The 15,256-nt window shown below is 41.7% G+C and overlaps 1 protein-coding gene across 2 annotated transcripts in view; it reads left to right on the top strand.

Annotated features, from left to right (window-relative positions):
• Window positions 1-11,956, top strand: part of LOC112254729 (carboxy-terminal domain RNA polymerase II polypeptide A small phosphatase 2) — a 31,872-nt gene extending 19,916 nt beyond the window's left edge. For both annotated transcript variants that reach the window (XM_042324570.1, XM_024427518.2), the window contains 4 exons: window positions 725-781; window positions 7,463-7,555; window positions 7,807-7,992; window positions 8,249-11,956. In XM_042324570.1, coding sequence (XP_042180504.1) covers window positions 725-781; window positions 7,463-7,555; window positions 7,807-7,992; window positions 8,249-8,374 — 462 coding nt within the window. In that variant the 3' untranslated portion in view covers window positions 8,375-11,956. The remainder of the gene's footprint in view (window positions 1-724; window positions 782-7,462; window positions 7,556-7,806; window positions 7,993-8,248) is intronic.
• Window positions 11,957-15,256: the final 3,300 nt, after the last annotated feature.

Raw genomic sequence — 15,256 nt, 5'->3', positions numbered from 1 at the left:
TTATCTCACCACATATCAAGAATTCGAAGACATCTTGTTTTGATCCTATGCAGGCCATGGCAGTTGATTATATATAATAGCATGATCCATAGCTCTTACTTTACTCATTTGCAACAACAAGCTGTAATCGTTTGATCGGCTAGTCCCCTTTGTTTGTGTCCCGTCTGACTTCTATATCCCACTATTAGACTGTAAGTGTTAATGGACAGCTGTTAGCTGGATCAGGTAGCGCTTTACACTGGCTGTGAAACGGGAGCTGCTGATGCTGTTAACACATTCAATCAACAAATCAATGGTCACTGGCAGACAAATCAGTGTCGTCCATGTTTCTCATAACAAGGCATGATTTGGATTGTGGGAGTGTTAGTTGAGAGGGTTGGAGTGTTAGTTGAGAGGGTTGGAGTGTTAGTTGAGAGGGTTGGAGTGTTAGTTGAGAGGGTTGGAGTGTTAGTTGAGAGGGTTGGAGTGTTAGTTGAGAGGGTTGGAGTGTTAGCTGAGAGGGTTGGAGTGTTAGCTGAGAGGGTTGGAGTGTTAGCTGAGAGGGTTGGAGTGTTAGTTTTTTCCTAATTTAAAACTTTGCTATGCTTTTAGATGCATCTCTTAATCAGAATTTCTCACTTTTTTTGTTAATCTATACGTTTGTCTTTTGCGTGTGTCACTGCAACTGATTATATTTTATCTGAAAACTGATGATAAACGGCTGTCTTCTCCTCTAATGCTGTAGCCCATCAGTAATGCTGACTTCATTGTACCTGTGGAGATTGAAGGAACAACACACCAGGTAATTGACAATGGCATTTAGATCAACACACATGTGTATGTATGTATGTCTGTCTGTCTGTCTGTCTGTCTGTCTGTCTGTCTGTCTGTCTGTCTGTCTGTCTGTCTGTCTGTCTGTCTGTCTGTCTGTCTGTCTGTCTGTCTGTCTGTCTGTCTGTCTGTCTGTCTGTCTGTCTGTCTGTCTGTCTGTCTGTCTGTCTGTCTGTCTGTCTGTCTGTCTGTCTGTCTGTCTGTCTGTCTGTCTGTCTGTCTGTCTGTCTGTCTGTCTGTCTGTCTGTCTGTCTGTCTGTCTGTCTGTCTGTCTGTCTGTCTGTCTGTCTGTCTGTCTGTCTGTCTGTCTGTCTGTCTGTCTGTCTGTCTGTCTGTCTGTCTGTCTGTCTGTCTGTCTGTCTGTCTGTCTGTCTGTCTGTCTGTCTGTCTGTCTGTCTGTCTGTCTGTCTGTCTGTCTGTCTGTCTGTCTGTCTGTCTGTCTGTCTGTCTGTCTGTCTGTCTGTCTGTCTGTCTGTCTGTCTGTCTGTCTGTCTGTCTGTCTGTCTGTCTGTCTGTCTGTCTGTCTGTCTGTCTGTCTGTCTGTCTGTCTGTCTGTCTGTCTGTCTGTCTGTCTGTCTGTCTGTCTGTCTGTCTGTCTGTCTGTCTGTCTGTCTGTCTGTCTGTCTGTCTGTCTGTCTGTCTGTCTGTCTGTCTGTCTGTCTGTCTGTCTGTCTGTCTGTCTGTCTGTCTGTCTGTCTGTCTGTCTGTCTGTCTGTCTGTCTGTCTGTCTGTCTGTCTGTCTGTCTGTCTGTCTGTCTGTCTGTCTGTCTGTCTGTCTGTCTGTCTGTCTGTCTGTCTGTCTGTCTGTCTGTCTGTCTGTCTGTCTGTCTGTCTGTCTGTCTGTCTGTCTGTCTGTCTGTCTGTCTGTCTGTCTGTCTGTCTGTCTGTCTGTCTGTCTGTCTGTCTGTCTGTCTGTCTGTCTGTCTGTCTGTCTGTCTGTCTGTCTGTCTGTCTGTCTGTCTGTCTGTCTGTCTGTCTGTCTGTCTGTCTGTCTGTCTGTCTGTCTGTCTGTCTGTCTGTCTGTCTGTCTGTCTGTCTGTCTGTCTGTCTGTCTGTCTGTCTGTCTGTCTGTCTGTCTGTCTGTCTGTCTGTCTGTCTGTCTGTCTGTCTGTCTGTCTGTCTGTCTGTCTGTCTGTCTGTCTGTCTGTCTGTCTGTCTGTCTGTCTGTCTGTCTGTCTGTCTGTCTGTCTGTCTGTCTGTCTGTCTGTCTGTCTGTCTGTCTGTCTGTCTGTCTGTCTGTCTGTCTGTCTGTCTGTCTGTCTGTCTGTCTGTCTGTCTGTCTGTCTGTCTGTCTGTCTGTCTGTCTGTCTGTCTGTCTGTCTGTCTGTCTGTCTGTCTGTCTGTCTGTCTGTCTGTCTGTCTGTCTGTCTGTCTGTCTGTCTGTCTGTCTGTCTGTCTGTCTGTCTGTCTGTCTGTCTGTCTGTCTGTCTGTCTGTCTGTCTGTCTGTCTGTCTGTCTGTCTGTCTGTCTGTCTGTCTGTCTGTCTGTCTGTCTGTCTGTCTGTCTGTCTGTCTGTCTGTCTGTCTGTCTGTCTGTCTGTCTGTCTGTCTGTCTGTCTGTCTGTCTGTCTGTCTGTCTGTCTGTCTGTCTGGATGTCTGTCTGTCTGTCTGTCTGTCTGTCTGTCTGGATGGATGGATGGATGTCTGTCTGTCTGTCTGGATGTCTGTCTGGTCTGGATGTCTGTCTGGGATGGCACTCTTTCTGGTGAAGTTGTTCTTCCATTACATGTTTTCCAAAGATGATTTATTCAAGTATGTGTTGATGACCAAAAATGTAATTTTTTTTTCCATTCGTACGTACAGGGGGGCAAAAAAGTATTTAGTCAGCGACCAATTGTGCAAGTTCTCCCACTGAAAAGGTTGAGGCCTGTAATTTTCATCATAGGTGCACTTCAACTATGACAGACAAAATGAGAAAAAAAAATCAGAATCACATTGTAGGATTTTTAATGAATTTATTTGCAAATTATGGTGGAAAATAAGTATTTGGTCAATAACAAAAGTTTCTCACTACTTTGTTATATACCGTTTGTTGGCAATGACAGTCTTCACAAGGTTTTCACACACTGTTGCTGGTATTTTGGCCAATTCCTCCATGCAGATCTCCTCTAGAGCAGTGATGTTTTGGGGCTGTTGCTGGGCAACACGGACTTTCAACTCCCTCCAAAGATTTTCTATGGGGTTGAGATCTGGAGACTGGCTAGGCCACTCCAGGACCTTGAAATGCTTCTTACGAAGCCACTCCTTGCCCGGGCGGTGTGTTTTGGGATCATTGTCATGCTGAAAGACCCAGCCACGTTTCATCTTCAATGCCCTTGCTGATGGATGGAGGTTTTCACTCAAAATCTCACGATATATGGCCCCATTCATTCTTTCCTTTACACGGATCAGTCGTCCTGGTCCCTTTGCAGAAAAACAGCCCCAAAGCATGATGTTTCCACCCCCATGCTTCACAGTAGGTATGGTGTTCTTTGGATGCAACTCAGTATTCTTTGTCCTCCAAACACGACAAGTTGAGTTTTTACCAAAAAGTTATATTTTGGTTTCATCTGACCATATGACATTCTCCCAATCTTGTTCTGGATCATCCAAATGCTCTCTAGCAAACTTCAGACGGGCCTGGACATGTACTGGCTTAAGCAGGGGGACACGTCTGGTACTGCAGGATTTGAGTCCCTGGCGGCGTAGTGTGTTACTGATGGTAAGCTTTTTGCTCACCGTTCTTGTGATCATTTTGACCCCACGGGGTGAGCTCTTGCGTGGAGCCCCAGATCGAGGGAGATTATCAGTGGTCTTGTATTTCTTTCCTAATATTTGCTCCCACAGTTGATTTCTTCAAACCAAGCTGCTTACCTATTGCAGATTCAGTCTTCCCAGCCTGGTGCAGGTCTACAATTTTGTTTCTGGTGTCCTTTGGCAGCTCTTTGGTCTTGGCCATAGTGGAGTTTGGAGTGTGACTGTTTGAGGTTGTGGACAGGTGTCTTTTATACTGATAACAAGTTCAAACAGGTGCCATTAATACAGGTAACGAGTGGAGGACAGAGGAGCCTCTTAAAGAAGAAGTTACAGGTCTGTGAGAGCCAGAAATCTTGCTTGTTTGTAGGTGACCAAATACTTATTTTCCACCATAATTTGCTAATTAATTCATTAAAAATCCTACAATGTGATTTTCTGGAAGAAAAAAAAAATCTCATTTTGTCTGTGATAGTGTACCTATGATGAAAATTACAGGCCTCATCTTTTTAAGTGGGAGAACTTGCACAATTGGTGGCTGACTAAATACTTTTTTGCCCCACTGTAACTCTCATGAACTTATTCTCTGCTGCAGAGGTAACTCTGGGTCTTCCTTTCTTGTGACAGTCCTTATGAGAGCCAATTTCATCATAGCGCTTGATGGTTTTTGCGACTGCACGTGTTGACTGACCTTTGGTCTTTTACCAAATAGGGCTATCTTCTGTATACCACCCCAACCTTGTAACAACACAACTGGCTCAAATGCATTAAGAAGGATAGAAATTCCACAAATTTAATTAGGCACTCCTGTTAACCTGTTGCGACGAGCAATCCCGTATCCGGGAGCGTAATTATAGCCTCAAGCTCATTAACTATTCATGAAAATCGCAAATGAAATGAAATAAATATATTGGCTCACAAGCTTAGCCTTTTGTTAACAACACTGTCATCTCAGATTTTCAAAAAATGCTTTTCAACCATAGCTACACAAGCATTTGTGTAAGAGTATTGATAGATAGCATAGCATTAAGCCTAGCATTCAGCAGGCAACATTTTCACAAAAACAAGAAAAGCATTCAAATAAAATCATTTACCTTTTTGAAGAACTTCGGATGTTTTAAATGAGGAGACTCTCAGTTAGATAGCAAATGTTCAGTTTTTCCAAAAAGATTATTTGTGTAGGAGAAATCGCTCTGTTTTTTCACGTTTGGCTGAGAAAAAACCCTGAAAATTCAGTCATTACAACGTGAACTTTTTTCCAAATGAACTCCATAATATCGACAGAAACATGGCAAACGTTGTTTAGAGTCAATCCTCAAGGTGTTTTTCACATATCTATTCGATGATAAGTCACTCGTGGCAGTTTGGTTTCTCCTCTGTTCAAAATGGAAACATGCACGCACCTGGAGATTATGCAATAGTTTCGACGGAGGACACCGAGCGGACACCTGGTAAATGTAGTCTCTTATGGTCAATTTTCCAATGATATGCCTACAAATACGTCACAATGCTGCAAACACCTTGGGGACACGACAGAAAGTGTAGGCTCTCTCCTTGCGCATTCACAGCCATATAAGGAGACATTGGAACACAGCGCCTCAAAAATCTGGCTCACTTCCTGTATGAAATTTCATCTTGGTTTCGCCTGTAGCATTAGTTCTGTGGCATTCACAGACAATATCTTTGCAGTTTCGGAAACGTCAGAGTGTTTTCTTTCCAAAGCTGTCAATTATATGCATAGTCGAGCATCTTTTCATGACAAAATATCTTGTTTAAAACGGGAACGTTTTTCATCCAAAAATGAAATACTGCCCCCAGAGGTTCAAGAGGTTAATTGAAATGCATTCCAGGTGACTACCTCTTGAAGCTGGTTCAGAGAATGCCAAGAGAGTGCAAAGCTGTCATCAAGGCAAACGGTGGCTACTTTGAAGAATTTGTTTAACACTTTTTTGCTTATTACATGTTATTTTATAGTTTTGATGTCTTCACTATTATTCTACAAAGTAAAAATAAAGAAAAACCCTTAAATGAATAGGTGCCCAAACATTGTGTGTGTGTACACACTACTGTTCAAAAGTTTGGGGTCACTTAGAAATGTCCTTGTTTTTGAAGGAAAAGCACATTTGTCCATTAAAATAACTTCAAATTGATCACAAATACAGTGTAGACATTGTTAATGTTGTAAATGACTATTGTAGCTGGAAACGGCAGATTTATTTATGGAATATCTGCATAGTCGTACAGAGGGCCATTATCAGCAACCATCACTCCTGTGTTCCAATGGAGGACAATGAAGAGTCGACTCCGGGATGCTGGCCTTCTACGCAGAGTTGCAAAGAAAAAGCCATATCTCAGACTGGCCAATAAAAAAGAAAAGATTAAGATGGGCAAAATTACACAGACACTGGACTGAGGAACTCTGCCTAGAAGGCCAGCATCCCGGAGTCATCTCTTCACTGTTTACGTTGAGACTGGTGTTACTATTTAATGAAGCTGCCAGTTGAGGGCTTGTGAGGCGTCTGTTTCTCAAACTAGACACTCTAATGTACTTTTCCTCTTGCTCTGTTGTGCACTGGGCCCTCCTCCCACTCCTCTTTCTATTCTGGTTAGAGCCAGTTTGCGCTGTTCTGTGAAGGGAGTAGTACCCAGCGTTGTACAGGATCTTCAGTTTCTTGGCAATTTCTCGCATGGAATTGCCTTCATTTCTCAGAACAAGAATAGACTGAAAATAGACTGAAAATTTTGACCCTGTAGTCGAACCAACAAATGCTGATGCTCCAGATTCTCAACTAGTCTAAAGAAGGCCAGTTTTATTTTTTCTTTAATCAGCACAACAGTTTTCATAATTTCAAAAGGGTTTTCTAATGATCAATTAGCATTTTTAAAATGATAAACTTGGATTAGCTAACACAGGAGTGATTGTTGCTGATAATTGGCCTCTGTATGCTTATGTAGATATTACATTTAAAAAATCCTGTTTGAAAATAGTCATTTACAACATTAACAATGTCTACACAGTATTTCCAATCAATTTTATTGGACAAAAAAATTGCTTTTCTTTCAATAACAAGGACATTGCTAAGGGACTCCCTGTTATTTTTATACTTTGCAGCCCATTGGAGTAGCGCTACTGCTTCTTAAATGTAGCACTTTAAAAAAAAATAATACATGAAATGAAAAGTCATGTGTAAATGGAACATTTGTTGTATAAATGTGTTCTCTTCCATGGTCAAGATGAATATAGTAGATTTTGAAGCTGTATAGTACAGTTAAGCCAAGGGTCAGTGAGGCCTCCCTCTCCCCACTCCGGCCTCCTCATCCTGGGACACTGGCCACAGCTCCCTGGCCTCAGCCTGGTTCAAGTAATCCAGGATAGGCTGGTTCTCACCAGCACGGCCTATTCTCGATTACTTGTTTCAGGAGGCGGCTGACCTCTTCCAACATGGCCCTCTGGGACAACCACACATACTGGCACGCTTTCCCTAACCCACAGAAGGAAAGAACAGGCAGACCAAACCGGGAGGCAGGCCTCATTTCTGACCCTTATTTTAACATTCATGTTCAGTTATGTTTTTTATGTTCACATTCTATTATTTTCTGAAATGTTGAACCAGGTTGTTGAGTGGATGAAAGATGGATTCACTTGTGCTCACCAGCCTCTGTCCCCCCACTGTTGCCTTTTCAATTATCCAAAACATTAGCCTTGTTAAGGTGAGTAGACTTATCACTAGCCAGTAAATAAGGTTGATCAGATTTGAAGATCAATAGATACTGTGGTCCTTAGGGACGAGTTGTGTGTGTGTGTGTAGTTGCTTCCGTCAGTTAGTACATAGACTAGTGTTCATAGATGGTCGCTGTTAGATAGCTGTACTTGATTCTCCTAGCCAGATGCTTATAGCTGTGCTGTGATGTGTCCCAGGTTTATGTCCTGAAGAGGCCACATGTAGACCAGTTCCTCCAGAGGATGGGAGAGCTGTTTGAGTGTGTTCTCTTCACTGCAAGTCTTGCGAAGGTAACATTGCTTTTACTGTTGATTTAGAGAATTAACTGGTATTTATTCAATTTGCTCCCCCTGGTGGTGGTGATATATGCCTGTTAGAAAAAGTTGCAATTCCAGCTATGTTCAGTCGTCTACCACCCAACATACCACTCTCCCCTTACACACTACTCTCTGTCTTACATCTATACCTGGCTCTACCTTTCTGTTTCTATCTTTATGTCCTGTCCTCTTTCTCTTCTCTCCTTCCTCCGTCTCCCCTGCAGTATGCAGACCCAGTGACAGACCTGCTGGATCAGTGTGGTGTGTTCGGGACGCGTCTCTTTCGGGAGTCCTGTGTGTTCCACCAGGGCTGCTACGTCAAGGACCTGAGCCGCCTGGGCCGCCAGCTCAACAAGACCCTTATCCTGGACAACTCCCCTGCCTCCTACATCTTCCATCCTGAGAATGCTGTGAGTGTTGCTGCCTAGCCCAATCTTTCACTGAGCTTACTCCATAGGACTTACTGTCCTGTCCCAATGTTGAATCACTGAGGTGATCTCCCTGTTTTAAGCTATTTGATGATGCCAATTTTATTTTATGAATGTGTGTTTTGTCTAAACTGTGGAAATCAATGTTTCCCAACTGCAGAGTGGCAGGAAAGGGTCTTTCCTTCATTAATAGCCTTCTCTAAAATGTAAATGTTTTATTCTGATTGTTTGTCCTCAGGTGCCTGTGGTGTCCTGGTTTGACGACCTGGAGGACACTGAGCTGCTGAGCCTCCTACCCGTCTTTGAGGAGCTGAGTGAGGCGGACGACGTCTATGCCAAGCTGCAGCAGCTACGAGCCCCCTGACACAACACGCCCCCTCTGACAAGCCAGAGCCTCCCCCTCTCAGCCAGACCACACCCATCAACCGACGGAAAAAAACAAAACCTTACTTACATACACGCACTCTGTGTGCTGTGTTAGTATCCTAGACACACTCGGCGGTGTGTTTGTTTGGCCCCTGAACTGTGTGTTTGGACGGCTGTCCACCGCTCCTACTGTCCTCTTCCTCCTCAGTATGTTAGCTGGTGCTGCAAATCTGTTCTGGAAACAATCCAACAAACACAATGCGAAGTGGCTCACTCTTTTCTCATTTTAAAATCGGAACTCAAACACATACTATTAATCCAATCATTCACACTGACTGGCCAGGTCTTTGTTTCTCCAAAAACAAGACTTTGATTTTATAGCACTAATTGTGACACAAAACAATGGACTCTGCACATCACCTCTCTGCTTCGACAATAATCTCAGTATAAACACGTTGACGAAGGACTCTAAAGCATTGCAAGGAAACTGCTAAATCCACATAGTGATTTAATTTCAATTTCTTAGTACAACTGCCTATATAAAGGCTGTTTTTAAGGACTTTTCTGTCCTGAATGGATTGATTACTTCAGGAAATTCATTTTGAAAGTTGAACAAGTGGTCTTTCTGATCCAAGGCCGTCATGACATAACTAGACATTACAGTACATAGGATGATATGACCTCATTTGACCAGACCTTACATGGGGAGCAAGGGATCTCCATCTTTGTGCCTTCTGTATAAGAACAAAATAATTATCTTTTTTGTTGTGTTTTTAAAGAAGGAAAAAAAGCTTTGTTCCTTGTAGAAAATGGTTGTTCTTTTTCAATCTTTACGCTTTTCTATACATTTTTAAGATGTCTTTTAAATGTTGGATATGTTGGTTAGAAGTACAGATTATGAATTTTGTAATGTCTGGGATGTTGAGGAAGAACAGCCATACATTAACAGCCTCTGTATGTTGTAGTTACATGAAATTCTCCATTCTCATTTGCTGAAGATATCCTCAGCCAATAGGGATCATTACAATCCAAGGGGTCACACCCATTGTGTAAATGCAGTGGTGTAACAAACCCTGCCTCTATGCTGATTCACCCTGAGCTATATCAGGTACAGTATACTTGAGCTGATTCACCTCAAATTTTAGCACACGCAAAAAAAAACATTTAAATGAACAGACTGATTGAGACTTCGTGTTGCAAATTTGGAGTGATTCTATGCTGGTATTTAGTCTTCAAAGGATGCCATAGTGGATAAACCAAGGCCTTGTTTTAAAATGATTCACATTTTGTGTCAAGCCTTCTGGGTGCCATATTATTTGGTTAGCTTGGGGGACTTGTATAAGCTGCTAAGAGTGAACACAATGCACACTAGTTTAGCCCCCACCTTTAGCCCTTTCTCATACTTTGCCAAGTCATTATTTAAAAATGTATTATATTTTTGGTGAGATGTTTCTACATTACTGAGACTTAAAAGTATGTCTGATAAATTATCTTTGCGTTATTGCCTGTTGTTCTAGAAGGTCTACGGTACTCACTGCCATATCTCAGGTGTTGTACACATTGTGGGGTGGCAGCGGTTTTGTGGTGCCATAAACTGGATGGATTTAGCAAAAGATGTTCTACTGCTCAAGTTGTAATTTAGCACACATAGACATGCCCAAGCCAGACTAGTCACTGCACCCCAAAGAGATTTGTTTTGTGGTTTTATTCACAAGATAAAGCGCCTTCTCATACTATTACACTATGAAGTGCCTAAGGTTTCTTTCTGCAATAGAAGCTTTGGAATAAAGCACGAAGGGTCTTCATCCCCATTTTTTTATTTTACATTTTTATAACTGTTACCCTGTCTCGTATTTGGCTGAAATTGAGTATCCATAAAACTCTTTACCAAGTAATCCTACTCCGCTGTTTCATTTGGATTGAAAGAAGGGGCCGTGTGTTATGATGTTGTGGACCCCACACCCATACTGTCAGAGAAATATGTCCGTTTAGGCCTACTCCATGTCTCCCAATCTATAGTTTCTGTTCTTTAGATATTTGTAAGCATTTTAATCTCTGGCTGTGTCCCAAATAGCACTCTATTCCCTATATAGTAGTTCTGTATGGGATGTTAAGTTGTCTCTTCTGGTGGTGGGATGTGGTAGAGGTGCACAGAGCATGACCTGACTGTCTTATTGTTATGTCTGAAACACTAAAGGTAAAGTGGGGTTAGACATTCATTTTTACGAAAGCTCAACACTTTTTTTATTTTGTGGAGGTGGGTGGGTGGGTTGGAGGGGGAACCAAATATTCACAAATTTCAATTAAAGTGTTTTCTGCTTCACTTTCCTTTCTTCTAGTTGAAAGAACCAGTCTTGTTGCTTTAAACATGCATCACTTAATTGTCAGTAATTGTAATTAGGTTAGAGGCCCACACATGATACCTGGTATATTCAGTCATAATGTCTGCTGACATGAAATGACTTATCTTGACATTCACATCAGAGGTGACGTGTCGAACCCTAATTAGTAATGTTTTGGATCACTGTTTCGGAAGGAGTAAACGTTCATCCCTGATTGCGAGTTAATATGTAACGCCCATGAAGGGCATGCTTATGGCCCTCAACCAAAACGACATCAGACATGTCCTGTGTTTGATTCAAATATAGTTTACTGTTTGTGAGAAATACAAGATTTCATGATCACTTCATAATCTTCTAAGCATCTGAATGATGGTAGGATAATTATCATACTATTATTTTATCTCACTCATACAACAGTTTTTATTTTCTCAAAGTCCTGGAAAGAAAGAATGTAAAGAACTGGAGAGAAATGTATTTGAAATAGATTGTCCTAAACAGTCCATCTGTAAAAATAAAAATTAAAAAAAGGTTTTGGTGACTTATCAAGAGAATTCTTTGTAATTATTATAATTTTTTTTATATGAAAGCCATATGTATACAAAGTCACAATATTTTTGAAATATTAAAAGCAAAGAATGGATACAAATGTAGCTCTAAAAAGCTTTCGGTGGTCTTTTGTTTTGGAAATGAATTATTCCAATTTAAAATATTTTGGCCATTACAAAATATGGAGATCTATTTTCAGTGTTCAGTTGGCTTACTTTCTGTATGGATTCTTAGATGCCAAACAATCGGAACAAAATGAGACATGAGTCCGAGGGTACAATCGATTGATGCAGCGTTGTTTTTATGTATATACTGATCAATCTATTGGATAGATTGTGATGGTGACCAGTCTATTATTCTTCTAATGGATGAGATTTCTGTCTGGATAAAATCATTTCTCCATTTTAGTTTTTTGTTAACTGGATTCTGTTGGATTGATTGTGGGGTTTGGTCAGGTTGTGTACAATGAACAAACTTCAAATTTTGTGTAGAAACTATGCAGTAATACATACAGTATAATGCAAAAAAATTATAAAACATTACTCTCGTGCACGTCTGGAGTTAAAAATACTGTTTTTACAGCTATTTTATCAAACAAACGTAAGACTCCTGCATTATATTTGGGCTTTTTTGTTAAACTAGCAATTCTGAAAGTTGTTTTTCAAAGATGGAATAAAACATTGATTAGTGCATGTGTGTCTACTGTAGTGCATTTGTGTCCACATCTCCAGAGAGCAGCAAATTCCTAATCACACAGATTTCCTAATCATAATTAGGAATTATTCCTAATCACACAGATTTGCATTCCACAAACAATATGGTTGAATCAAAGTCAAATTCAGAGGGGACATCCCAAATAGCACTGTTTTCCCTATATAGTGCACTTTTTTTGACTATGACCCGTAGTGGCAGTGGTCAGAAGTAGTGCACTATGTAGTAAATAGGGTTTCATTTGGGACGCAACCACGGCATGTAGGGACATTCATTACATTATGACATCATAATATGTGATGAACTTGTGTTAATTAAGAATCAGTGGCCATGTCACATTTTGGGCAATAGCAGAGAGGGAGTGGTGACGCGAGAGGTTTTAGTCCTCCTAAACTCTGTCCACTTAAATAAGCCTACGAAGTGAGGAATTTTTGTATGGAGGTCAATGAATGTCAAATTTGGTAAACAAAAAATACAATTGCTAATTTGTTACTTGAGGCTTATTTGATTTAATATAAGTTTCGTAATGAATGGTTAGGTTGTTACAAATGCAATGATATAAGTGGACGTACGTGGCATTTCTGCAGTTGTGCCCTTTATCATGAAGTTAGAGGACTCATGATATAACCCATTTAGCATGGACTTTGCCATTTTAAAGTAGTCATCTGGGTGTGGATTCCAAAGATTTCGAAGTCAATCAGCCAATGAAAAAGATAGCACGGGCAGCGCCATTGAGGCTGTCACAGACGCTATAATGGCACAGATACAAAGATGAGTCCTCTTATCTATCTCTATGCCCTGTTGTTGAAGCACGTATATGTCCTCTCATTGGCTAGAATGGTCAGACCTGATCTCGCCTGCCTTCATCTTTGAGGACATGTATTGCTTGCTCTCTGGGGTTTTAGGCTCGGTTTCTGTTTAAGCAATTTGCAACAACTGCTGATGTATAAAGGGCTTTATAAGTAAATGTGATTGACATATTTCCATTGTTAGAGAGCAGTCACTTGACTATCTTGTCAATATAACAATCTTTGGCAATAGCTAGGGCAGATGCGGGGCTTATATAATGAAAGTGGGTCATTCTGATCACATAGGATTGTCCAATCACAGAGGTCAGCATGAGGAAATGTAGCTCCTTCTCTGGGTTGTTAACTAATCCTTTTATGTTTCACTAATCTTACATTATTTCCATTCTGCAGGGGTTTCCCTGAGAACAGATCGCTTGTAGTTGTTCCATGTTCCTCTGAATTTGTTTTCATCAAGGGTGAGGTAGTATAATAGTCACAAACTGTGACCAGATTCAACATTATGAAGCTCTGTACAAAATAAACTCAGCAAAAACAGAAACGTTCCTTTTACACGATCCTGTCTTTCAAAGATAATTTGTTAAAAATCCAAATAACTTCACAGATCTTCATTGTAAAGGGTTTAAACACTGTTTCTCATGCTTGTTCAATTAACCATAAACAATTAATGAACATGCACCTGTGGAACGGTCGTTAAGACACTAACAGTTTACAGACGGTAGGCAATTAAGGTCACAGTTATGAAAACTTAGGACACTAAAGAGGCCTTTCTACGGACTCTGAAAAACACCAAAAGAAGGATGCCTAGGGTCCCTGCTCATCTGTGAGAATGTGCCTTAGGCATGCTGCAAGGAGTCATGAGGACTACAGATGTTGCCAGGGCAATAAATTTCCATTTTCGTACTGTGAGACGCCTAAGACAGCATTACAGGGAGACAGGACGGACAGCTGATCGTCCTCGCAGCGGCAGACCACGTGTAACAACACCTGCACAGGACCGGAACATCCGAACATCACACCTGCGGGACAGGTACAGAATGGCAACAACAACTGCCTGAGTTACACCAGGAATGCACAATCCCTCCATCAGTGCTCAGACTGTCTGCAATAGACTGAGAGAGGCTGGACTGAGGCCTGTTGTAAATGCAGGTCCTCACCAGACATCACCGGCAACAACGTTGCCTATGCCACAAACCCACCGTCGCTGGACCAGACAAGACTGGCAAAAAGTGCTCTTCACTGACAAGTCATGATTTTGTCTCACCAGGGGTGATGGTTGGATTTGCGTTTATTGTCGAAGGAATGAGCTTTACACCGAGGCCTGTACTCTGGAGCAGGATCGATTTGGAGGTGGAGGGCCCGTCATGGTCTGGGGCGGTGTGTCACAGCATCATCGGACTGAGCTTGTTGTCATTGCAGGCAATCTCAACGCTGTGCGTTACAGGGAAGTCATCATCCTCCCTCATCTGGTACCCTTCCTGCAGGCTCATCCTAACATGACCCTCCAGCATGACAATGCCACCAGCCATACTGCTCGTTCTGTGCGTGATTTCCTGCAAAACAGGATTATCAGTGTTCTGCCATGGCCAGCGAAGAGCCCGGATCTCAATCCCATTGAGCACGTCTGGGACCTGTTGGATCGGAGGGTGAGGGCTAGGGCCATTCCCCCCAGAAATGTCCAGGAACTTGCAGGTGCCTTGGTGGAAGAGTGGGGTAACATCTCACAGCAAGAACTGGCAAATCTGGTGCAGTCCATGAGGAGGAGATGCACTGCAGTACTTAATCCAGCTGGTGGACACACCAGAGACTGACTGTTACTTTTGACCCCCCCTTTGTTCAGGGACACATTATTCCATTTCTGTTAGTCACATGTCTGTGGAACTTGTTCAGTTTATGTCTCAGGGAAATGCACTTTTGAGTTCTTGAACAAACCTTCCAGACTGCCTCCCCACTGGGCACAGACGTCAGTTAAACGTCTAGTTTTGATTTACATTTGGTTGAGTTGTCAACTAACGTGAAACCAACAAAAAAATTCACCATGTCATTGGATTTAGGTTAAAAGTTGGGTGAATAAAATAAGACATTCAATTACCTTTTACTTTTTTCAAATCCAATCAGTTTTCCACATTTATTCAATGTCATCAAAATATATTTTGTTGTTGTTGAAATGTTGTGGAAACAACGTGTATTCAACCAGTTTTTGCCCAGTGGGTATGTATGTCTGGCATGAACCATCAGATTTCATGGAAAGCTACAGTTAACTGCCAAAATAATGGAAACACTTGAGTAAATGAGTGATACAAAGTATATTGAAAGTAGGGAATTCCACACAGGTGTGGTTCCTGAGTTAATTAAGCAATTAACATCCCATCATGCTTAGGGTCATGTATAAAAATGCTATACAGGCCACTATGTTGGCTACCATAGCTATGCCCCCATTGGATCACAATGCCCCAACCACAGGGCATGAGCGGT

Source organism: Oncorhynchus tshawytscha, linkage group LG07, assembly GCF_018296145.1.
Source record: "Oncorhynchus tshawytscha isolate Ot180627B linkage group LG07, Otsh_v2.0, whole genome shotgun sequence".
Classification (NCBI taxonomy): Eukaryota; Metazoa; Chordata; class Actinopteri; order Salmoniformes; family Salmonidae; genus Oncorhynchus; species Oncorhynchus tshawytscha.
Note: the sequence above shows the minus strand (reverse complement) of the source record. Positions and strands in the feature narration are given on the sequence as shown.